Here is a 24,254-nt window from a genome sequence, read left to right as displayed (position 1 = left end):
GTGAGTCTGGCAGGGACACTCCCTGAGTCCCCTGTGTCCACGGAGCTTCAGAGATGGACACACTGGTGCCCACCGTCCCAGGATGGTGCCCAGGTGGCGGACACGGGAGGCCCGGCTTTCACAGGACCAGTTCCCGTAAGTGGGGGTCCCACTGCTGCTCTGTGTGCCCTGGGGTCTGGCTGCTCCTTAAGAGAAGTGGGCGGGGAAGGGCAGAATGGGGCCCACCCAGTTTTTAAAGATTTTTTTTATTGACTTTAGAGCGGAAGGGAGAGAGAGAGAGAAACCATGATGAGAGAGATCACTGATCAGCTGCCTCCTCCTGCACGTCCCACCCTGGGATGGAGCATGTGCCCTGACCGGGAATTGAACCCTGACCTCCTGGTTCATAGGTCGATGCTCAACCACTGAGCCACGCCGGCCGGGCAGAGACGCACCCGTTTTAATGACAAGCACAAGGGAAATCCATGGGTCTGCTGTCCTTGGGGCTGGCTCCACCTCAGGGCCCGGGCGTCCCGGCACAGCCAGGGCAGGACCAGGCCTGGCCAGGGTGCTGCACCCTGAGGGGAACCCCGAGAAGATGTAGGCAGCCTCTGGTTTCTGCTCAGTGCCTTGTTGATGAGAGCAGTGTGGGCCCTGCCCCATGCATCAGCTCCAACGCCACAGCCGGGGGTCCTCACCCAGCATCGGTAGCGGCTGTTACATGTTATGGTCTGATTAGTACAGTCTAATGTTTTATTGCAGTGAAAGTGCTCGTTGAGTTCACTGAATCATTAATGGTTTAAAAGTTTTATGAGCATCATCTTGGCAGACAACTGTCACTGCAATTAAAAATAAAGTACAGTAAAAAATTACTGATTGAGTCTTGAATAGCCAAGAGAACTTTATGATCTTGCTCTAAAATTACCTGTGAGGCTCTAGCTGGTTTGGCTCAGTGGGTAGAGCATCAGCCTGTGGACTGAAGGGTCCTGGGTTCGATTCTGGTCAAGGGCTCGCTCTACCTCAGTTGCAGGCTTGATCCGGGGCCCCAGGGGGTGTGTGCAGGAGGCAACTAATCAATGTGTCTCTCTGAAATCGATGTTTCTCTCTCTGCCTTTCCCCCTCCCTTCTACTCTTTTAAAAAAAAAATCAATGGAAAGTATCTTCAGGTGAGGAGTAACAAAAAAGTGTATTAAATTTAAATTGCATGTGAGAATGGCGGGAATTCTGCCGGTGCGGGGGGCCAGGCTGCTGACCCGGCTCTCCCAGGTTCTAGGAACTGAAGCTGATAGGAGCCGTGTAACTCCTCTCCCCAGGAGCGGCCCGAGAGGAGGGCAGTCGGAGCTGCGGGGTGCTTCATTCCCCAGCCTCCCGGATGGAGGGGTGTCTGTGCACTGGTCCCTGCAGTTGGAGGGTCCAGACTCTGGCTGTTGACACGCGGGGACTGGGAAGGCGGGAGCAGGGGAGGAGGGAGAATTGCAGGGCGAGGGCTGGGCCCCATTGCAGCCCGCATCCCCGGAGGGTGCAGAGGTGCCGCACCCACAGCGGGTGGGTGTAGCAGATGCGAGCTACACAGTGGGCGAGACTTGGGTGTTGCGATGATTTCTTAGGCACAACACCAACACGTGCCTGTGAGTGAGTGCTCCTCTCTGGCTGGGGGGTCAGGCATAGGCGTGACAGGGGCGCGGTGCCTGGATCTGCCCCCCTCAGCTCCTGGGGGCCCAGGCCAGTCACGGACGTCCCAGCCTCCCCTTGTCGCCCCCACCTCCCACCCCTAAGTGTGACCTGTGAATCTCCTGGAACCCTTATTCATAGTATAAGGGTCCGCGGCGTCAGGTGTGGGGACTGCCTGACTTGTGGTTGGAGTCCAATGACGGGGTCTGTCCCCTTCCTCCCCTGTTGTCACCTCCCTGGGACTGGTTCTCAGACCCCGAGGCCCAGGAAGTGCCACCTGGCTGCTGCAGCTTCTCTGGAGGTGGGCACACCGCGTAGGCTCTGGGCCCTGGGCGTGCACCTGCCCCCCCCAGCACTGGACCCCCCATGTTGCCAGGTGGGGTGTGCGGTCCCCCCCAGGCTCCCACCCTGAGCCTTGTGTCAGCCGGGGATGCCCACAGCCCTCAGCAGCCTGCACAGCCGCCTGCAGGACCACAAAGGGCGAGGCCGCCTGTGTCCAGGGCAGCCGTGTCCATGTGGGGGTGCGCTGTGGGCAGGCGGGGCGGCTGCAGCCCCCCAGGCCGGACCTCCAGGCTGGGCAGAGACAGCAGCTCTCCCGGGGCAGGAGCGGCCGGACACGGACCAGGCAGGAGGCGACCCCGAGTGCCCAGGACAGTGACAAGGGGAAGCCTCAGAGGGCTGAGCCCTTCAGGGAAGGGTCCATGTTGGGGGGACAGTCTGGACCCCACAGTGGGGGACGGGGAGCAGCCTGGGTGGAAAGGACAAGGTTTCCTCTCAGACCACAGGGTCAGCAGAGATGCTGGGGTGGCATTTACAAGCAGGTGTGACGTCCACCCACAGACACATGCCCACGGGCAGGCGTGACGTCCACCCACAGACACATGCCCACGGGCAGGCGTGACGTCCACCCACAGACACATGCCCACGGGCAGGCAGGCGTGACGTCCTTTAAGTCCTTTATTGCCGGGCGCTGGGGTTCTCAAGGGGCGGGCGGGCGGGCGGGCGGAGGGGCGGTCGCTGCTGGGGAGGCGGGGCTGGCCGCCCGCACGTCGGAAGGGCTCAGCCGCTCGGCCACAGGAGGGCGAAGGCGCCGCGGCTGCAGCGGAAGTCGGGCTCGGGCTGCTCGGGCCGGGGCTCCACGGAGACCAGGCGCCGGGCGCCGCGCTGGCTCAGGGGGATGCAGTCGGACACACGGACCTCCAGGGGGCGGCCCTCCCTGGAGCGGACGGGAGAGGTTAGGTGCGGACGGGCAGGGGCCGGGCGGGCAGGCAGGGGGACAAGTGGGCAGGTGGGGAGACAGGCAGGGGGGCAAGCCCCGAGGACCCGAACCCCCCCGGCCCCCCCAGCTCACCCCTGGCAGTGTGCGGCCAGCACGCCCACCAGCTCCCCCACGCGGTTGTCCAGCGGCGGCCTCGAGCGGTGCAGACACACCACCAGGTCGTCCTGACCCTTCGCATGCAACACCACCAGCTGGTCCCGCCCGCTGGTCACGCTCAGCCCCGTCACCTGGGGGGGTCAGGGTCAAGGGGAGCAAGTCCTCCTCTGACCCCCCAGGCCCCAGCCTCTGGGGCCCCACCCGCTGCTCCTCCGTGGGTCCCCAGGTCGCCTTCCGCCTGCTGCACTGGTGGGGCTGAGCGGCTGGCCTTCCATTCAGCCTAAGCACCCACACCCCCGGGTCTGCCACAGGGACCTGGACCCGCCCGGGCCAATCCTTGCCCCGCGGGCACAGGAGCTGGGGCTCCCGGAGCCAGTGAGCCACAGGACTGGGGGGAGTGGGAGATCGCCCAGCGGGAGCGGCACAGGTGTGGGGAGAGGCCCACCTGGGGGCTGAGTAGGGAGTGGTGGGGACACAGGAAGCCATGCAGGCTGCTTCTGGGGGCGGGCATCCTGAGCGGAGACTGTTCTAGAAAGTTCCAGGCACCCCAGGCAGGCGGGAGGGGAGGGGCCCATGGACGCTGCTCCCGGTCCCCACAGGCTCACCAAGTCCAGGGGAACGGCCCGCATCACCCGGTACTGCCGGGCGGGCTCCAGCTTGTACAGGTGCCGGTCGGTGAGCAGCAGGGCCCGGTCCCGCCTCTTGTTGAAGCGGTTCACCTTGGGGGCAGGCGCCGGGGTCAGTGCCACCAGCACCCCCAGCCCCGCCCCGCCCACCGCTCACCTCCCACCGCTCACCTCCCCCCCCCCCCTCACCTTGCGGACGTGGCTGGAGAACAGCACGGCCCCGAAGCCGTCCTTGTCCCGGAGCGCCTTCAGGCGCTGAGCGAACAGGCTGGAGGCGGCAGGGTTGTCGGCGGCCTGAGCGCAGATGGGGCAGCTTGGGACGGGGTCTGGGACCATGTTGGACTGGCAGCCCCTCTGGGTGAGTGGTACAGCCCCCCCCCCAACCTCGGGAACCCCCGTCGGGCCGGGCGGGCACCGCCCTTGCTGGGCCACCCCCTACCCGGGTCCTGAGGGCAGCACAGACCTCACGGCCTGAGGGTCAAGACATCAGGTTTCTGCCCTCCACGCCGGCCCCCGCCTGCTCCTCAGGCCCCGGGGCCTGGACAGATGGACGCCGAGAAGGCAGCAGCCAGCGGGGACCCGGCCCCCCATGCCAACGCCCACCTGGGCCAACCCAGGCCCCTGGGCCTCATCTCCTGCAATCCAGGCCAGGGGCCTGCGGGCAGCACCCACCCACTGAGGGCCAAGGGGAGCCCTGGCCGGGGTGCCAACCGGCCTTGGGGGGGCTGTGTCTGAGGACGGGGTTGGACTGTACCTCAGAATGGGGGGACGATGTTCTTGAGAATAAGGGGGTCGGCCTTAGAATGGGGGGGCGGGGAATGGGAACAGGGCAGAGGAGCAGTGAAAACAGAACGGAGCGGGGCTCAGTGGAGCGTGGACCTATGAACCAGGAGGTCCCGGTTCGATTCCCGGTTGGGGCACATGCCCCGGTTTCGAGCTCGATCCCCAGTGTGGGGTGTGAAGGAGGCAGCGGATCAACGATTCTCTCTCATCATTGATGTTTCTATCTATCTCCCTCTCCCTTCCTCTGAAATCAGTAAGAATATATTTAAAAAACACACACAACAAAACCACTTAAACTTCGGAGGAGAGGCCCCTCCGGCCCAGCCTGGCACTCACGGAGGACAGGTAGTCCCGCAGCCAGGCCCGCCGGCAGCCCCAGTCCGGCCGCAGCTCCTGCAGCGCCCCCATGGCAGCCACCTTGGCCTTGATCTGGGCCATGTCCGAGGGGGGGATGTTCTTCACCAGCTGCCGTGCCCGCCACCTGCAGGGACAGGTGCTCAGAGGGGCCTGAGCAGCCCACGTTCCCCCCCAGGTCCTGCCCCTCACTCTCAGCCTGGCCCTAACCACCAGGCATGACCCAGCACCCCTCCTGCTCTGAGCCTGCTGGTCACCCTGTGGCCCTCCTCCCGGAGAACTCCTACTCGGCCTGCAAAGCCCCTACTCCCAGCCCCAGCTGCCACCCTCCCTGCAGGCCTGTGTCCCCTCCGATGCCCAGTGTGGTGGGACCGCAGGGTCTGCTACCAACTGTGGAGTTCTGGCCGGTTGGGCTCAGTGGGTAGAGCGTTGGCCTGCGGACTGAGGGGTCCCAGGTTCGATTCAGGTCAGGGGCATATGCTGGGATTGTGGGCTCGATTCCCAGTAGTGGGGGTGCTCTCTCTCCCTCTCCCTTCCTCTCTGAAATCAATAAAGTTATATTTTTAAAAGCAAACAAACAAAAAAGCTGTGGAGCCCTAACTGGTTTGGCTTAGTGGATAGAGCGTCGGCCTGCGGACTGAAAGGTCCCAGGTTCGATTCCGGTCAAGGGCATGTACGGTGGTTGCGGGCACATCTCCAGGAGGAGGTGTGCAGGAGGCAGCTGATCGATGTTTCTAACTCTCTCTCCCTCTCCCTTCCTCTCTGTAAAAATCAATAAAATAAATTAAACAAACTGTGGAGCAGCCAGCTTTCCCCATGTGTCCAGCCGGCCGCGCGGGGCTCGGAGGCCGTGGTTGGGGGGTACCAGTTTCGCGGGAAGGAGCGCGGGCGCGGGCGGTACCTGCAGAAGAGCGCGCGGCAGGCGTCCTGGAACGGCTGCAGCACGGCCGGGGGCGGCGGCCAGGCCAGGTCGCGGCCGAAGAGCGGGGGCTGCCGCGCGGCCTGGAACCGCTGGTGCAGCTCCGCCAGGTGAGCGCGCACCTTGTGCCTCCGGTAGCAGCGCATGATGGTGTAGACGGCGCGCAGGCGGCGGCAGCGCCACCGCGCCAGGGTGCCCCTCCAGGCCTGGCGGGGGGAGGGGGGGGACGGGGGGAGAACAGGGTCAGGGCGGCACGGTCAGGCCCAGCCAGGCCCCGCCCCCGCAACCCCGCCCCTGGAAAACACCCCGCTGGGCTGCTCCACCCCCAGCCTGAGTGCTGGTCGGGGCTCCCCTGCCCTGGCTCCCGGGAACCGCCCCCACCTGGCCCTGCCCCAGCCTCTGCCCAGCTCTGGGGAAAGCTGCTCACCTGAGCCAGGCCCTTTAAGCTGAGCCCCCCACCCCACCCCCAACACACACAGCTCGGGACCCCCAAGTGCCCCCAGGGAAGGGAGGAGGCACATGACGAGGTACAGGAGCAGAGGAAGCCCTTCCCCACCTGCGAGGTGTCCACCTGGAACCTGCCCTGCCCTAACCTCCCACTCCCAGGGACCCCTAGAGGGAGGGGCGTCCCGGACCACAGCCATCCACACCGACCACAGGCCGGCAGCGGCAGCCCCGGGGACCACGATTAAAACGGACTCAAGCAATGGTGCCTGGATCGCCACTTCCGGACCGAATGGCACAGACGGGAGAGGATGGGGAAGCTGAGGTGAGGCGCCTGTCGGCAGGGATCAGCGAGAACTTGCTACACCCATTGTCCTGGACAACAGTGTGTGCCCCAGTCCCTGGTCCTGGCCGGTGTGGCTCACTGGCCTTCGCACCAGAGGTCCAGGGTTTGATTCCGGGTCAAGGGCACATACCTGGGTTGCAGGTTCGATCCTTTCTGCCCTTATTGGGGTGTGTGGGAGGCAGCCAATCGATGTGTCTCTCTCTCTCTCTCTCTCTCCCCCCCTCCCTCCCTTCCACTCTCTTAAAAAAAATCAATGGAGAAATAGCCTCACTGCTTGGGTGAAGATTTAAAACAACAACACCAATGCCTGTGTGTTGGAGGGAGCTGCAGTGTGCCCGCCCGCGTCACTGGATGGGATTCTGGGTTTCCGCGAGTGGAACAGGTAACAGCGGGCGCGCGTGGAAATAGGGTGCGGCCCACGTGGCAGGTGCTCAGACAGGAGGATACATTGTATCAGGGGTGGGGTTCTGCCACAAAGGCGGCTGCCTGCCTGCTGAAGTGCTAGGGTGGCGGTGGCGCTACTTTGTATCTCAGAAAATGCAGATCTGCGCATGAGTGTCTGTCTGTGTGGGTGTGGAGAGAGAGACAGGGAGACAGGGACGCAGACAGGGGCTGGGGCCCACGACCTAGCGACGCCGTGAGTGGCAACCTGTGTGAGTCTTTCAGCTTTTCTGTGGGTTTGAAAAGTGAAAAGCAGAGGGCTGTGGGAGGGGTGGACAGCCCCTGTCCTCTGGAGAAAGTGCCGTGGGCCGGTGAGCACGCCCCTCCACGTGCACGCCCTCCCCCCTCCCGCTCTCCCACGTGCACGCCCGCCCCCCCACAACCCGAGGGCTCCCGCAGCGCACCTTCTGCAGCAGCAGCACGATGATGGGCACCAGGCGCGCGCGGCTCTGCTCTAGAGTCACCAGCGTCCGCGGCGAGCGGATGAAGAGCTTGCTGCGCCCGAAGGCCACGTCCCCCTGCAGCCCGTGCTGCTCCAGGAGGGCGCCCACGGCCTCGCGGTCCGAGCCCAGCAGGTGGTTGGGCCACGTGTACTCGCAGGTCATCTTGTACCTGTCACCACGGGCAGGCGGTGGGTGCCAGGCCCTGGGGAGGGGCAGGGGGTGCAGCCGCCCCTCCCCACCCTCCCCCACATGCCACTCACACACTAGCCCCGCCCACATCCACACTCACGCCCCCTCCAGCCCCCAACAAACCCCACCCTCCCCTGTCCCTGCTCTGCCCCTAGCCCTGCCCCTGCCCCTGGCCCACTCCTGTGTCCCCGTGGGTCCGTGGACTTGGTCCCGCGGTCACAGCGAGTCCGCTCCCGCGTGCAGGTCTGAGAAGCGGCTTTCGGGACCCCCGTCTCGCCTCGCCCCTCGGACCCACGGGGACGGGAAGCGGGCTGGGCTGTACCTGAGCAGGAAGCGCGGGTACGGCTGGCGGGAGGCGAAGCCGGCCCTGCGGACCCTCACGTTCTCCAGGAGCCCCAGGTAGGCGACCTGGTGGCGGCAGTGCGCCTCGTCCAGCCGCGCGGCCGCCTTGTCCTGGTTGGGTTTGAGGCAGCGCACGTAGAAGGGCTCCTGGGGGCGGGGCGGGGCGGGCAGCGTCTTACCGGGGACCCCGCCGCCCGCAGGGGGCTCAGAGCGGAGGGAAACCACATCCCTCCCCCACCCAGGACGCGCAGGGGCGGGTAGGGGGCGCCCACGAGGCCCTGAGAGGACGGGGCGGCTGGCACCTTGGAGGCCAGGTTGTCCACCAGGGCCACCATGGAGTTCTTGAAGAGCGAGCCGGCCGTCAGGGGGCGCTTGGTCACCTCGGTGATGTCCTGCTGCCCCTCTGGCCACATGGCCTGCAGCGTGGGGTCCGAGCTGTGGACACGGGCACATGGAGCGGCCCTCGGGAGGCACCCCCCCCCCCCCCCGCCCCAGTGAGCTGTAGCTTTCCCCTGCGGGCAGGGCACCCCCAAGCCTGCGGCCCTGCGCACTCACCTGTTGTACAGCAGCCGCTTGAAGTCCTGGAAGAGGGCGTCTCTGTTCTTGTCGATGAAGCCCACCACCGAGTACCTGGGGGACGGGCAGGCGTGAGGGACAGGGGCCGCCTCCCCCGCCCCTGTCCTCCCCCTCCCCTGGCAGTTTTTCTCCTAAAGAGAGTCCAGTGTTGTGCCCCGGCTCTGGACCCAAATCTCACAGCCCTGAATCCTGCTCTAGCGCGTCCATGCTGTGTGACCTGGGACAAGTCACCGCACCTCTCTGTGCTCAGAAAAGCGCCTGGGCATCAGCAACTGCATTGCAGCCAGGAACTCCCAAGTCACGGTCTGTGTGTGTGTGTTTGTAAAATATATTTTTGTCCTAGCTGGCTTGGCTCGGTGGATAGAGTGCTGGCCTGCAGGCTGAAGGGTCCCAGGTTCGATTCCCGGTCATGACTGGGTTGCGGGCTCGATCCCCAGTGGAGGTGGCGTGCAGGAGGCAGCCGATCCATGATTCTCTCTCATCATTGGTGTTTCTCTCTCCCTCTCCCTTCCTCTCTAAAACCAATAAAGATACATAAAAATTAAAAAAAAAATTGGAGGGGCAAAAGGGAGGATGGGACCTTACGTGACGTCCCCTGCATAGTGCTTGATCCGGAAGTCGCGGCCGAACTCCATGGTCTTGTCCGTGGGGCAGAGCTGTGGGGGGACAGCCAGGGTCAAGGTGTAGAAGGGGGTCTGCAGGGCGGGGGGGGCAGTCTTGCAGGGGAGGCTGGGCCACACCACGGCCCTGCTGAGATGCCAGCGTGGCACCTGTGGGTGCTGGCCAGCTCCGGGACAAGCTGGGGTGAGGGGTGGGCGACCGCGGGGGGCGGGCACCTGACGGCTGGTGTAGTGCGGGTGGTGGCGGTGGTGCGTGTCCAGGCTCTGCAGGAAGATGCGGTCGGTGATGGTGCCCGCGCTGCAGCAGGCCTCGTCCAGCACGGCCAGGATGCCGCGGTGCGGCCGCTCCACCAGGTCCACGATGGTGGCGTTGTTGAAGAACTCCACCTGGGGGAGGGGGAGGGGGAGGGCGGAAGAGCGAGCGGTGGGTGGGGGGCGGGGGGCTCCCCGCCGGGCCACGGGGCACAGGGGCGGCGGGCACTCACGCTCTGCCAGGCGATGCCCTCGCGCTCGTACTCCTCCTGCTCCTGCTTCAGGATGAGCTGGATGAACAGCTGCTGCAGCTTCTCGTTGCAGTAGTTGATGCAGAACTGCTCGAAGCTGGGCCAGGCCGCCAGCGTCATGCTCGGCCCGTGGGCTACCGACGCCTGCCCGCCCCAGCCCCAGCCCAGCCCCAGCTCCAGCTCCAGCCCCAGCCCAGCCCCAGCCCCAGCCCCAGCCCAGCCCCCAGCCCCAGCCCCAGCCCCAGCCCAGCCCCAGCCCAGCCCAGCCCCAGCCCCAGCCCCAGCCCAGCCCCAGCCCCAGCCCCAGCCCCAGCCCAGCCCCAGCCCCAGCCCCAGCCCAGCCCCCAGCCCCAGCCCCAGCCCAGCCCCAGCCCCAGCCCCAGCCCCAGCCCCAGCCCCAGCCCCAGCCCCAGCCCAGCCCCAGCCCCAGCCCCGCCCCAGCCCCAGCCCCAGCCCCAGCCCCAGCCCCAGCCCCGCCCCAGCCCCAGCCCAGCAGCGCCCTGAAGGGAGCTCTCAGGACCCAGCGCCAGGCCCCCATGGCCTCACCAGAGATAGTCCCTTCCTTTGCCCCCAGTGAGGGGAAGTGGCTCGGGATTTCCCCTTCCTGGGCACCACGGACCGGACCTGGGGTCAGGGACCAGCCAGGACGGACACCAGACATCTTACTCCCCAGCCAACCCAGCTCCCCGGGACGGCAGGGGCCCCGGAGGTTGGGGCCGGAGCTGGGTCCCCCACCTGTTGACAGGGAACACTTCGAAGCCGTAGATGTCCAACACGCCAATGACCGTGTCCTTGCCATCCCGCCGGGCGTCCCTGCCCCGGGGTTCCATGACGCTGTTGATCCGGTTCACCACCCACTCAAACAGCCGCTGGTACACTGCCTGGGGAGAGCCGGGCTGCTTCAGGCTGCGTTTGACGTTGCCTCCCCCAGGAAGGCCTCCTGGGTTCCTCCCCAGGCTGCCCGTCCCCAGAGTACCTTGGCGCAGGCGTCCCGAGCGTAGCTGGCCTCGGCCGCCGTGTGGCCCTTCTCAATGACTTCCCTGCCCCCCGAGGCCACGGTGCGGGCCAGCAGGCAGCGCAGCACCTGCTCCCTGCGGGTGGCCGTCAGCTCGGCCACGTGGTCCACCAGCACCTCCTCAGCCACAGCCAGCTGCCCCTCCTCCATCTCCACAAACTCGATATTTCCCTGGTGATGGGGAAGCGGGGGAGATTCAGGCTGCACGGGCCGGGGAGGAGCTGGCATACCTTTGCCCCCAGGAAGAAGGAAGGGATGGCAGGGACTCAGCCCAAGATGAGGGGCCCCCCAGCAGCCAGAGGCTTCCTGCCAGCCAAGCATGCTGGCTCTGAGCTACGCCCGCCCCCTCCCCGCCCCCCGCAGAGAGTACCTCAGAGAGGACGAGGGCTCCGAGCGGCCTGCCCAAAGCCACAAGCCCTCAAGCGTCAGAAGCACCAGGCAGGTCCCAACGCCCGGCTTACGGGTGGGACTGCCCTTCCTGCTGTGGGCTCATCCACCCGACACGGACCAGGCAGCTTGCAGGCCTGCCCGCCGCATCCTGGGCACACAGGGCCCACGGCTCAGGGTGGAGGGAGCCCACAGCCCAGGCAGCTGGGAGGAGGGGCAGCTCCGTGGCTGCGCTGTCAGAGGCCAGTCTCCCCCTGCCCCCCCACCCCCGGGGCGGCATGAGGACAGGGCAGCAGGTGGAGGTGGCCCAGCCCAGGCAGCAGGCTCACCAGGTGCAGGATGGCAGCCAGGATCCGGCGCACAGACCCCATCTCCTCAGCGCTGAAGCCGATCACCTGCATGGCCTCCATCACCGCCCGGTGGTGGCTCCTCTCCTCGCTCTCCGAGGCCTGGGGGAGAGGGGGCTCAGCACCCCAGCGCGTGCTCACCCACTGCATCCTGCCCCCAGGCCCCGCAGATGCCTGACGGCCAGCACCCTGGTGTCCGCGGAGCCCCACTCACACTGAGCCCCGCGCCCTGGCGGGTGAAGCTGTACAGGGCGGGGTTTCTCTGCAGGTGCAGCTTCTGCAGCTCTGCATCCTCACAGCCTCGCAGCACCTGCGGGACACACCCTGGGGTCAGGCCCGGGACAGCACAGAGGTCCCTTCAGCCCGGATGACCCCGCCAGCCAGGGGAGCTCGTGGCGGTGTGGACACTGCCCTTGTGTGGGGAGAGCCCCCTGCAGGCTCAGACGCACTGTGGACACCACCAAGGTCCAGGCAGAAGGCGCCTCAGGGGCAGAGGCAGACGTGCTGTGTCCAGGGAACCCCCCCAGCGAGAGTGGGCCGAGGGGGGGGGGGGGAAGGGCTGCCCTGTCTGCCCACCTGCCTGCCTGGCTCACCTGATAGAAGGCGTGGAAGTTCCTCTCACCCACGTGCTGCTTGAGGACCCGAGACTGAGGAGAGAGGGGAAGCTGGGCGTGAATGGGTGGATGGGGACCCCCAGGGGACAGGCCCCAGAGCTCCGGGGCAGTGAGGGAGCAGAGTGGCTGGCCTGGCCACAGAGGGAGCCCCATCTGTGCCTCTGGGACATCAAAGAAGGTGGGTCCCTGCCCAGGGCCGTGGGCCTTGAGGGAGGCCTGGGAAGCACCTTTTCTTTTCTTTTTTTAAAATATATTTTATTGATTTTTTACAGAGAGGAAGGGAGAGGGAGAGAGAGTTAGAAACATCGATGAGAGAGAAACATTGATCAGCTGCCTCCTGCACGCCGCCTGCTGGGGATGTGCCCGCAACCAAGGTACATGCCCTTGACTGGAATCGAACCCGGGACCCTTCGGTCCATAGGCCGACGCTCTATCCACTGAGCCAAACCGGCTAGGGCGTAACCCACCTTTTCTTTTCTTTTTAAACATACAGGCTAATTCACATTTATGTATTTTTGTTAATCCCCACCTGAGGATATTTTTCCGTTGATTTTTAGAGAGAGTGGAAGGGAAGGGGAGAGACACGGAGAGAGAAACATCGATGTGAGAGAGACACATCCACTCATATTGATCGGTTGTGTCCCGCACGTGCCCAGACCAAGCCGGGGGACAGAGCCTGCAACCGAGGTACGTGTCCTCGACGGGAATCGAACCCGGGACCCTTCGGTCCAAGGGCCCACCCACCTTCTCCAGCAAGTAGCTGTGGATGTGCCCCCCGACGGGGTCTCCCTTGAAGTCGAAGTTGATGTCCATGTACTTGCCGAAGCGGCTGGAGTTGTGGTTGCGGTTGGTGCGGGCGTTCCCGAAGGCCTCCAGCACGCAGGTGGACTTGAGCAGCACGTCCTTGACCCTGAACGGGGCGCAGGGCGGGGCTGCACGCGGAGACCTCGAGCCGGGGTCCCTGTTTACCCTGCGGTGTCCCGGGCCGAGCCCTGCCCGCTTCCCCTTGCAGGCTGCGGGCGGCCCTTCACCCTGAGCCACCGGCGAGGCCCTCGGGCCCCTGTGCCAGGCCAGGTCACCTCCCGCCTCCCCGCCAGCTGCAGCCTGCAGCGAGGAGCTGGGTCTGGACCCTCCGCCTTCGACCTCCAGCGGCCGGGGGAGCAGCTGCTGGCCACGGGTGCTCAGCGGCGTCTTCCCCACAAGCCCCTCGTCACTCCATGTCACAGGAAGAGCAGGTTCCCCCACAGGAAACCGCTCCTCAAGGCTGGGGAGCAAGCCCTGATTTCCAGCTCCCGGCCGGCCTCACCGGTACCTGGCTGGGCTCCATGGGGCCCCGGGCAGGCCACCTTCTCCTTCTCCGCTCCCCCCCGCCATCCCCCACCTTGGCAGGTGCCCCGGCGCTGAGCCTCCCCTCCCCTCGCCAGGGACTCGGTGCCTCCTGCGGTCCAGACCCCGCCCAGCCCGGCTGCCCTCACCTCTCCACCTCGGCCCTCTGGCTGGGGTTGGTGACGGCCGCGATGTACTGCATGATGTGCTTGCTGGCCTCCGTCTTCCCCGCCCCGCTCTCCCCTGCCGGACAGATGGACAGGCAGAATGGGCGGCTCCTGGGCCTGGGCCCACCGCTCCCCTGGTGTCCAATCACCGCCCACCACTCAGAAATGAGGCTGCGGGCCAGGCGGTACCTGAGATCACGATGCAGGTGTCCCTGGCCCTGCGTTTCATCGCCCGGTAGGCGGCGTTGGCCACGGCGTACAGGTGGGGCGGCCGCTCGTACAGCTCACGGCCCTGGTACCTGGCGATGGCCTCGGGCCCGTAGAGGGGCAGCTCCTGGTAGGGGTTCACCGACACCAGCACCTCGCCGATGTAGGTGTAGATGCGGCCCTTCTCGAACCTGGCAGGCAGGGCAGGGCCGCGCCTCAGCCCTCAGGCCCAGCACCCAGCTCCCGGGCCCTGGCCCACCCGGGAGAGGGGAGGGTGGAGGCCCTGAGTCTTCCTGGATCCCACCCCCACTGCTCTCCATGGGGTCCTGATGGCACAGGAATGGTGGCCACCCATCTAATGAAGGGACTGGACTTGCCCGGAGCCACCCTGAGCAGGCAGAGCCCGCAGGTAGGAAGCAGACACGGGCTGGAGGCAGAGGGAGGAGCCTCCGCTGTTTCCTGTTCGCCTGGGCCTGGGCCTGGGCCTGGGCGGGGACCCAGTGGCAGAAAGGAACCCCACCCAGCCCCACCCAGATGGCAGGGCCTGGGAGGGGCGCAAGGAGGGAGCCCCCAACACCTCCTGATCTCTCAACCCTTCCCTTCAGGAACCAGCCACCGGCGGGGGTGCCTGCGTCTCGGGGAGCCAGGCGGGACTGCCCCGGGGTGTGTGGGAGCTGCCTTTTCCCCGGCACCCATCGGGGTTCCTCTTCCTCAGCCACCTGGCCTCTGACTGCGGGGTTCCCTGGCCACACCCTCTCCCGGCACCCAGGACCCTCGCGGACACGTTCTCTTGTGCCCGCTGAGTGGCTGTGGCCGGGCTCAGCATCTGGGTTGGGACGGGGAGGGGGGGCCGTCCTGTGAGTTGGTTTGTGTGAATGAACTGCCATCATGCCCAGCTCAGTGCCACAGAAAGAGCTCATGCCCTAACCTGTCTGGCTCAGTGATAGAGCATTGGCCTGCAGACTCAAGGGTCCCAGGTTCAATTCCCGTCAAGGGCATGTACCTTGGTTGCGGGCACATCCCCAGTAGGAGGCGTGCAGGAGGCAGCTGATGGATGTTTCTCTCTCATTGATGTTTCTAACTCTCTATCCCTCTCCCTTCCTCTCTGTAGAAAACCAATAAAATATATTAAAAAAAAAAAAAAGAGCTCACTCTGTCCTCCAACTCCACAATCTCCCAGGGGCCTGCCTTCCGCCCGCCCCCCGCCCCCTGCCCAGGCAGCCCCCAGGCACCTCCTGATCCGGCTCCTCCCTGCCCTCTGCCCTCCTCCTTTGGAAACTGGGCCCCAGGTCATGCTCCCAGTTGTGCCCTGCAGCACCCCACACTCACCCCAAGACTCATTCAGCTGCGCACTCCCTCAGAGCACCCAGGGCTCAGCCGGGCCCCACGAGGGGGATGGGGTGCCCCCCCATCGGGGAGCTGCTTTGGGTGCTGGGCAGGAAACCATGGGTTGTGTGGGAGGCAGGGGCCTGGGGAGGCGGTGCCAGAACTGGCCAGCCACCTGGCCCTGAGGGGTCAGTCCTGCCTGGCTGCCATGCCCCCTGCAGTGACCCAGGCCCAGACGGGGGTCTGGGTGGCTGTGTGTGTCCCCCGCTCCTCAGGGAGCGGGAGCGGGAGCGGGGACGGCTGGGCCCACCTGAGCTTCAGGTTCTCCATGAAGTCCTCCATGGTCACCTGGTCCAAAAGCACGAAGTCCGCTTTGCCGTACTCAGGGCCTTCTTCGTCCTCCATCCTGCCGGGAGCACCAGAGCCGGGCCAGGTCGCCGACCTTCCCGCAGGGCGGAGGGAGCAGGCCCGGCCTCTGCCCACAGCTCTCCCCGCCGCCTCGCCTCCCCGTGTGGTGAAGTAGGAAGTGGGTTCTGGCCCGGGAGGGGCTGCCTCCCGCCCTGTGAGGGGCTCTGACCCCTGCTTCCTGGGCGGGCCGCCTAACGTGGGGGCCGTGGGGGCCGGGCAGGCGGTTCCTCCTGCCCAGAGGAAGCCCACCCGTCCCCAACCCGCCCTCACCCAGCAGCCTCGCGCCCAACAGCGGCCGCCCAGGTCCCAGTGCTGCCCCAGGGAGCGCCCTGCAGCCCAGAGGGACGATTCCTGTCACCCCACCCCAGTGGCTGTCAGCTCTGCCCCGGGCCTGGCGGGTGTGGGTGGGCACAGGGCCCCTTGGTGACAGCGGGCCCAGGCGGTAACAGTCCTTGGTGTGGAGACGCCAGGACGTGAAGGACAAGACCCGCTTTGCCTGGGACCTGCCGTAGGGCGGGCGGGGCCGGATTCACCTGCCCTGGCGTGTCCCAGAGGCCCCTCCCTGTGCCGGCCGCCCACCGACCCCTCAGTGGGGACGACCAGGACCAGCCTCCGGTCCCCTCGCTCTGTCCACCGGCCAGTGAGCAGCCGCTCAGTTTTGTGCCTGAACGGCATCCTTGACCACAGGTGTCCTCCGGGTGGGGCAGGTGGTGCTCTGCCGTCCTCCCCTCGACAGGGCGGGCTGCTGTTTCCCAGACGCATCCATGTGCTGCCCTTGGGATTCTGCACTCAGAAAGCCACTTTTTTTTAAAAATATGTATTTTATTGATTTTTTACAGAGAGGAAGGGAGAGGAAGAGAGAGCTAGAAACATCGATGAGAGAGAAACATCGATCAGCTGCCTCCTGCACGCCCCCGACTGGGGATGTGCCCGCCACCAAGGTACATGCCCCTGACCGGAATCCAACCCGGGACCCTTCAGTCCGCAGGCCGACGCTCTATCCACTGAGCCACACCGGCTAGGGCAGAAAGCTGCTTTATTTAATAATTGTCTTTCAATCAACTCCCTCCCTAAGCTCTGGAATAACTTGGATGTGCTGTCTCCACCCCCTCAAGTACCTTAAAACAAATACAGACTTAATCAAGCTGAAAAATGCTTATCCAAGTGCAGGATAAACCAGGTAAGCTCCCAGCAGAACAGCCTTTGGCTCCCCCCTGGGGGTCCCCCGCCCGCTGTGGGCTGGTGCTTTTGAAGGCCTTTCCAGTCCGAAGCCGTGGAGAACCCGGGGAATTCTGGGGAGTTCTGTGCAGGCTGGCGGCAGTTTCACTTCCCCAAGCCCTGGGGTCAGCATCCGGGGTTTGAATTAACAGAAAGGACAGGCTGCCCCACAGAGCGTCAGGGACAATGAAACCTGAACTTGGCAGCATTTTCACGTCACTGTTTTCTTTCCGTCATTTTTTTCATGTAAAACGTCAAGACCTTTTTCAGGCCGGGGATGCAGCTTCCAGGCCCGGCTCTGGACCTGACCCTCACCACGCCCTCCACAGGACAGCTTGGGGGAGCCCCATCCACCACCTCATTTCTCTGGGGTGACAGAACACCAAAACCCTTCCCCTTCCTGGGTGTGGCCTGACTTGTGGGCCGGCTGGTCTGCCTCAGGCTTGTCCTGGGCAGCTCAGGGGGTGGCCTGACCTTCAGCTTCCCTGCAGGGCCTGGCAGCAGGGGCAGGGCAGGTAGAACCAGCAGGAGTGGGGGGCAGCAGGACCCTCTCCGGTCTCCTCTGGACCACTTTCTTTTTAAAAATAATTCTTTATTGTTTAAAGTACTACGTATGTCCCTTTTCCTCTCATTCGCCCCCCACCCTGCTGCCTGTGTCCCTGGGTGATGCATCTGCACACCAGGTCTTTGGTTGATTACCTCCCACCCACCCACCCACCCTCCCCGGCTTCCCCCCCGAGAGCCCGCTGTTCCACACCCCATGTCCTCGGGACCACCCTCAAGATGCGTTCCCCTTGAGGACCCTGGCGATGCCGAGCTGGGCAGCACAGCCTGGCCCTTCGCACCTGCAGGCCTGGCCCCAGCTGGTCTGAGGTCACCCCCCTCTTCCCGTAGGTCAAGAGGCCCCCCCTCTGGGCTGAGGTGTGGCTGACCCGACTTGACTCGGTGCAAGGACCTGCAGGCGCACTTCCGTTTGTCCTCCCTAGCAAACTGAATGCGAAACCAGCTTCGTCAGCCCGGCCGTCACTCCCGACCGACCGTGTGGGCTGGGGGAACCTGTGTGCACAATAGTGGCTGCAGCCAGCACTCGTCAAATGGAACAGACACTGCGGGCGCCTTACCCGGCCCCAACACAGACGCAGAACCCACCCCAGGATCTCAGGGGAAATGTCCTGAGAGCAGCCCCCTCCCACCCCGTTTGCAAAGGCACAATGAGGGCGTGGGAGGCACTTGGACTTGGCCCAGACGCCTTCAGGGCGGCAGGTCTTCCTTTTTGTGCCGCAGGTACTTTGGGAAGGAGAGAAGCAGGCGGGACTCAGTCACTCATTTAAAACCTGTTTATTGAACGCCCTGTTTCTCATTCAGATGCCAGAGGGAAGCAGACGGAAGACACAGGGCCAAAACCTGGGGTCCGAGTACGTCGGTCAGATGCCAGGCCTGGAGCCACCCAATACCAGCCCCGAACCAGGAACCCGACTCCTTGCAGAGGGGAGCAGTGAGAGCAAGGATCCTGCCGCACCCTCCCTGGGCATCCAGCTGTCAGCATCCACTTCATCTGTAAGAACAAAACACTGCTGGGACACTCAGTGACGAAAGCACACGGCCAGAGGCTGCCATAGGTGCCAGGGGCCAGAGTAGCTTCAACCACACCCGGGCTCCCTCCCACTCCCGACTCCAGCCCCCACTCCGCTGACCAGAAGGTCCCCGGGGAAAGGATGCAGGTCGAATCCAAAACCAAAGGCGACCAAATGCCTGGCAGACTCACCCCAGGGCCCTGACACCAGTCAACTGCCCGCCCAGGCTCGTGCACTAGGAGTCGAGCAGCCCTCCTGGGACACTCACCTGACCTCCAGGATGGAGGCGCCAGCCTCACGCCCCCGAAGGGAACCCTCTTCTAGTTCCCACGTCCCGGGATTCCTGGGGCTGAGACACTGGGGAGGGAGGATGGCAAGTGTCATGCGCTGGGCAGGGACACAGCAGTCCCCAGGCCGAGGCTGACAAGGTGGTCCCGCCAGGTTTGTGGGTGCCCTCCTGGAGGAAGCCAGAGGCCTCAACGAGAACCAGCTGGTTAGTCACGTGGGCAGTCGGCAGCAGCACTGCTCACCGGCTCCCACTCCCACGGGGGACGCGGCGAGCTGGGTGTCCTGCCTGCAGGGGCCAGAGCACTGACCACGGAAGGGCACGCTGGCTCTCTGCTCGGGAGGAGGCTACCTGGTCCGCCCGACACTGTTCCGAAAAACCTCGACAGGACAGTCTGGGCCAAAGGCCAGCCAGAGCCTCACCCCAGAACCGAAGGAACACGAGACTCACGGACACACCAGTGTCTCCTGACGGCCACTCTGCAGAGGCCAGCGTGTTCACGTCTTCACTCAGACAGGAGAGGAGTCCCCTGAAGGAAGAAGGCAGAGTGGGACCCTGCTGGCCACTCTTGCCCTGCCGCTCACCCCTGACTGCACCCAACAGCCCTCACACCAGGACAAGGACACAGGGCACTCCCTGCCTGTCTGGCGGGCTGAAGGCCTGGTGTCCACTCGCAATCTGCCAGTTTCTGGCTGGGTGAGCCCGGAGAAGGGAATTGGACCAGAAGGTGCCACTGTCTGCCTTGGCCTCCCCGTGAGCACCGCGGGGTGGTGCCTGTGCTGTCCAGTGCGCACTGGCCTCTGGCTGCAAGGGGCCCTCTGAGAGGCACCAGCTCCCACGGGGTCAGTGGTCGGCAAACTCATTCGTCAACAGAGCCAAATATCAACAGGACAACGATTGACATTTCTTTGGAGAGACAAATTTTTTAAACTTAAACTTTTTTTTTAAATATATTTTATTGATTTTTTACAGAGAAGAAAGGAGAGGGATAGAGAGTTAGAAACATCGATCAGCTGCCTCTTGCACACTCCCACTGGGGATGTGCCCGCAACCAAGGTACATGCCCTTGACCGGAATCGAACCCGGGACCCTCCAGTCCGCAGGCCGACGCTCTATCCACTGAGCCAAACCGGTTTCGGCTAAACTTAAACTTCTTCTTCTTTTTTTTTTTTAAAAAAAATATATTTTATTGATTTTTCACAGAGAGGAAGGGAGAGGAATAGAGAGTTAGAAACATCGATGAGAGAGAAACATCGATCAGCTGCCTCCTGCACACCCCCTACTGGGGACGTGCCCGCAACCAAGGTACGTGCCCTTGACCGGAATCGAACCTGGGACCTTTCAGTCCACAGGCTGACGCTCTATCCACTGAGCCAAACCGGTTTCGGCTAAACTTAAACTTCTTCTAATGCCACTTCTTCAAAATAGACTCGCCCAGGCCGTGGTATTTTGTGGAAGAGCCACACTCAAGGGGCCAAAGAGCCGCATGTGGCTCGCGAGCTGCAGTTTGTTGACCACGGCTCTGGGCGGATATGGCCAAGGTGAAACCAAAGGCGAGGCCAGAGCTGCTGCGCCTCAGGGCATGGCCCGAGCAGGTGCTAGACAAAGGGGCTCACAGCGGAGGGCCCCTGTCCAAGGCTGGCCCCTCCACCGGCACCACCCACAGCATCCCAGGAGCTACTGGCACTCGGCGTGGGATCCAGCCCCGGCTGCGGGTATGCAGACCCCAGGAGGGAACACACAGCACCAAGTCCCTCCAGCGCCCCCTTGCAGGGTCCCTGTCACAGCAGCACAGGAGGTGAAGAGTCCAGCCAAACCAGCCAGGAGAGGCAGGGCCCTGGCTTCCTAAAGGGAGTGACCCCCGCCCGCAGGCTGCCCTTCCTGACCCGCTGCTGGGCCCGCAGGCCACCTGTGTGGACACAGCAAGGGCGTCCAAGGCTGAAGAAGGGAGAAAAGGTCAGGGATGTGTATCCCCAGCTCCTTGCCTGAGGGTCATTGTGGCCTCTGCCTACAGCCCTGCCTTTCTCAAGGTCACCCTCTTCCAGAAAGGTCACTGCCATTCGGGCTTCCTACACCCTGCCCCCACCTTCATACTGACACCCGTCTGAGGGTCCCAACCAGCGTTCTTGTCTCCTGCTGGGACCCCGACCATCACAGCCACCAGCCGTCTCAACCAGCAGTCCTGCCTCTGGGTTCCCAGAGCCCTACCCCCACCCCCTCCCAGCCAAGTGCGAGGCCACTCTCTGCAGGCCGCCCGTCCCCCCACCCGCCGTGGGCTCCAGCCTACTGGCCCACCTTCTGGGTTCCCAGTCCCAGTGGCTCAAGCCAGAGCCTCGTCCCCCAAAGCACCCTTCCTTTATGACTTCACCCACGGAAGTCACCTGGACAATGCTGAACGTTCCACCCCAGAGCACGAGGCAGGGACAGCCACCCGGCCAGCCCAGAGTTCTCTCCAGTGCAGGTGAGGACACTGCTGGCCCATGTCTCACAGGGGTGCAGAGGGCAGCCTCAGAGGCACGGGGTGCTCCTGGCACCATGGACGATGCTGCCGTCCTCAAGCGACGAGGCTACATCATGGGGATAAATTTGGGAGAAGGCTCGTACGCAAAAGTCAAATCCGCGTATTCTGAGCGCCTGAAGTTCAACGTGGCAGTCAAGATCATTGACCGCAAGAAAGCCCCCGCAGACTTCTTGGAGAAATTCCTTCCCCGAGAAATTGAGATTCTGATCATGCTAAACCACCGCTCCATCGTCAAGACCTACGAGATCTTTGAGACGTCAGAGGGCAAGGTCTACATTATCATGGAGCTCGGGGTCCAGGGTGACCTCCTCGACTTCATCAAAAGCCGGGGAGCCCTGCACGAAGAGGATGCTCGCAAGAAGTTCCACCAGCTCTCCTTGGCCATCAAGTACTGCCACGACCTGGACATCGTCCACCGAGACCTCAAGTGCGAGAACCTGCTCCTCGACAAGGACTTCAACGTCAAGCTGTCCGACTTCGGCTTCTCCAAGCGCTGCCTGCGGGACGAGAGCGGCCAGCTGACCCTGAGCAAGACCTTCTGCGGGTCGGCGGCGTACGCGGCCCCCGAGGTGCTGCAGGGCATCCCCTACCAGCCCAAGGTCTATGACATCTGGAGCCTGGGTGTGATCCTCTACATCATGGTCTGCGGCTCCATGCCCTACGACGACTCCAACATCAAGAAGATGCTGCGCATCCAGAAGGAGCACCGCATCAACTTCCCGCGCTCCAAGCACCTGACGAGCGAGTGCAAGGACCTCATCTACCGCATGCTGCAGCCGGACATCAGCCGGCGGCTGCACATCGACGAGGTCCTCAGCCACCCCTGGGTGCAGCCCAAGCCCCGGGACCTGTGCTCCACATCCCTCAGCAAGGACGGGGGGAGCCTCCTGGCCCCCGAGCCCTCGCGGACCCCCGAGCCCTCCCGGACTCAACCTGAGCCCTCCCGGACCCCCGAGCCCTCCCGGACCCCCGAGCCCTCGCAGACCCCCGAGCCCTCACGGACCACTGAGCCCAGCTCTGACAAGAAGTCCATCACCCACGTGGAGCCCCAGGAGGAGGCACAGCCTGAGGTGACGCCAGAGTCAAAGCTCCAGGAGAAGACGGGGCAAGGGCAGGGCTCCGGGCAGCTGGAGACCACGGAAAGGCGCTCTCCAAAGCCCCCGCAGACTCAGTGAGCCTCTCCCAGAGCCCGGGGGCTGGTGGGACGGAGGCGGAGACACAAGACGGTGAAGGACGACCCCCCAGATGAGCCACTATTTTTGTCACTTTCCCCCCTCCCTTTGAACATGCTACAGAAGCAATAAATCACTATATTGGTCCACAAACTGGGTGTAGGGTTAATAAGCTTCAGCCAGCATCCCTGCCCACCTCTCCCACAGCACACGGAGCTCACCAGCCATCCGTGCACTGCAGAACTTAGTGGTTCTCTAGTTTGTCTCCTGGACCCTCAGAACAGGGCTGGTCCCCCTTGTTGCTCCCTACTCCCACTCCCCGCAGCTGACCTGCCTCCACTCCTCCACTTCCCAAGTTTTCTTTTTTTAAAGTTTTTATTTGTTTATTTTAAAAATATGTTTTTATTTATTTTAGAGGAAGGGAGAGGTAGATAGAAACATCAACGATGAATCATTGATCAGCTGCCTCCTGCACGCCCCCCACTGGGGATGGAGCCTGCAACCCGGGCATGTGCCCTTGGCCAGAATCGAACCTGGGACCCTTCAGTCCTCAGGTCGACACTCTATCCCCTGAGCCAAACCGGCTAGGGCTCCCCGAGCTTGTCAGTGTCTATGAGGAAATGATCAGATAAATTCACAAGCCTAGAACACAGCAAGCACCCAAAGGCCCAAAACGCTTTCTGCAGAAACCTGACTGCTGTGCGGATCTGCACTGCAGCCCAGCAGCACTTGGCCCCTGTGGCTAGTGAGCACCCGGAACGTGGGTGCGGTGAATGGAAGCGGAACTTAGGATTGTATTTAGTGCAACCCCACGTGGCAAGTGGTTACCACGGGGCAGTGTAGATCCGGTGTCCAGCACGCCGGGACCCGGAAGGGAGCCAGCGACTGTCTGAAATGTCTATAACCTTGCTCCGGAGCAGCAGGGCAAGGCCTCAAACCGTTCCAAAATGTTCTCGCAAGCTCGGTAGGAATGCACAGGGTCACCCCAGACCCAAGCACGCTGGAGGCTTGCAGCCCGCAGCCCCCGCCCCGCCCCGCGCTGAGTTAGCCCACGTGGGTGGCCTCCAGGACCCGGGAATGGCAGCCTCATCAATGGACGTCACTCCCCGCCATTCCAGCTCCGAGAACTTACCAGACTTCGGGGTTGTCCGTGCCGTCATGTCACTGCCAAACACAGCCTTGCTTCAAGTCCTTCCACCGGTGGGGACACCCTGCGGGAACACAGGCAGGACCCACAAGTAGGGTCGGTGACAACTGTCCCTGAACCGGGGCGGGGGTGCGGCGTAGGACGGCTGCGCTCAGCTCCGGAGGCCTCGAGGCGCCGGGCTCTCTCCCCTGGGGAAGCCGCTCCGAGACCCCGTCCCCAGCGCGTCCCTACCACCCCCAGGCCCACGTGTCCAGGTGGCGCCGAGCCCGCCTGGAGGCCCCTCCCGCCAGCGCCCCTGCCGCCCGCGACCCTTACCCGTCTCCGCACTCGGCCGGCCCCGCCTGCGACCCCCGATGGACTCGGATGAAAACGACAGTCTCGCAGAACCGTCGCACCGCAACCGCCCGCCATGGCTACCGCCTCTCACGCCGCGCACGCCGATGTTGCGTCATCGCGCATTCCGCCGGAAGCGGCACGCGATGTCACGCGCCCCGTGGCCCAGGGGAAGTGACGTTCCGGGGTTCCGGGCCAGGGCTGGAGCGGGGTAGCTGCGCCCGTCGGCGGTTCCTGTGAGGACACAGGGCTCCGTGCGGCCGGGTGCGCCGCCAGCCTGCCACCCGGGCGGGGGCGGGGGCGAGCGGGGCCCCGGAAGGCCTGGAAGCGACCTTGTGAGGAACGGAGCAGGGGCACCCCGCAAATGAAAGCGGATGTTGGTCCACCCTGTTCCAAGTAGAAGGACCCCTTTGCCTTCAGAATTCCAGTCCCTGCCCTTTTCAAGTGAACGCAAATCCCTAATGGCTCGTCTCACCATCCAGGAAGTCCGGGGTGGGGGGCCGGGCAAGGGCCCCACTTGCCCCCTGATTCCAAGTCGCACGGCCTCCCAGCACCTTCTGCAGGCCGGGGCGTGCCAGAGGGCCCGGCTGACCCC

At 64.1% G+C, this 24,254-nt stretch overlaps 2 protein-coding genes and 1 long non-coding RNA gene across 3 annotated transcripts; 1 reads left to right on the top strand and 2 right to left on the bottom strand.

Moving 5' to 3' along the window:
• Positions 1-2,590: 2,590 nt before the first annotated feature.
• On the bottom strand, positions 2,591-15,510 carry MYO1G (myosin IG). Its single transcript, XM_080665498.1, has 22 exons — positions 15,311-15,510; positions 13,657-13,865; positions 13,450-13,543; positions 12,719-12,884; positions 11,954-12,007; positions 11,575-11,670; positions 11,343-11,462; positions 10,588-10,797; positions 10,347-10,492; positions 9,594-9,708; positions 9,325-9,495; positions 9,074-9,144; positions 8,468-8,542; positions 8,215-8,347; positions 7,893-8,059; positions 7,343-7,550; positions 5,690-5,913; positions 4,771-4,915; positions 3,841-3,945; positions 3,631-3,744; positions 3,002-3,156; positions 2,591-2,866 (listed from the first exon to the last, which is right to left on the bottom strand). The coding sequence occupies exons 1-22, from the start codon at positions 15,403-15,405 to the stop codon at positions 2,710-2,712; spliced, it is 3,030 nt and encodes a 1,009-aa protein (XP_080521624.1). The 5' UTR covers positions 15,406-15,510; the 3' UTR covers positions 2,591-2,709.
• Positions 15,511-17,948: 2,438 nt separating this feature from the next.
• On the bottom strand, positions 17,949-23,797 carry LOC308247665. Its single transcript, XR_013960545.1, has 4 exons — positions 23,642-23,797; positions 23,312-23,390; positions 18,469-18,557; positions 17,949-18,181 (listed from the first exon to the last, which is right to left on the bottom strand). It is a non-coding gene; the product is annotated as an uncharacterized lncRNA (long non-coding RNA).
• LOC308245979 (testis-specific serine/threonine-protein kinase 1-like) lies at positions 19,440-22,182 on the top strand (the record flags this gene model as incomplete). The annotated part of the gene is made up of 1 exon (XM_080663851.1): positions 19,440-22,182. The coding sequence occupies exon 1, from the start codon at positions 20,845-20,847 to the stop codon at positions 22,180-22,182; it is 1,338 nt and encodes a 445-aa protein (XP_080519977.1). The 5' UTR covers positions 19,440-20,844.
• Positions 23,798-24,254: the final 457 nt, after the last annotated feature.

This window comes from Plecotus auritus, assembly GCF_963455305.1.
Source record: "Plecotus auritus genome assembly, chromosome: 4".
In the NCBI taxonomy this organism is placed as follows: domain Eukaryota; kingdom Metazoa; phylum Chordata; class Mammalia; order Chiroptera; family Vespertilionidae; genus Plecotus; species Plecotus auritus.
Note: the sequence above shows the minus strand (reverse complement) of the source record. Positions and strands in the feature narration are given on the sequence as shown.

Bases quoted from the DNA above. Each gene is read 5' to 3' on its own strand.
- MYO1G (XM_080665498.1), bottom strand. From the start codon at position 15,405: ATGGAGGACGAAGAAGGCCCTGAGTACGGCAAAGCGGACTTCGTGCTT. The intron at 12,008-12,718 runs GTGGGTGGGCCC...CTCTCTCCTCAG, and splicing joins ACAGCTACTTGCTGGAGAAG to TCTCGGGTCCTCAAGCAGCA. The intron at 3,745-3,840 runs GTGAGGGGGGGG...CCTGCCCCCAAG, and splicing joins TCTCCAGCCACGTCCGCAAG to GTGAACCGCTTCAACAAGAG.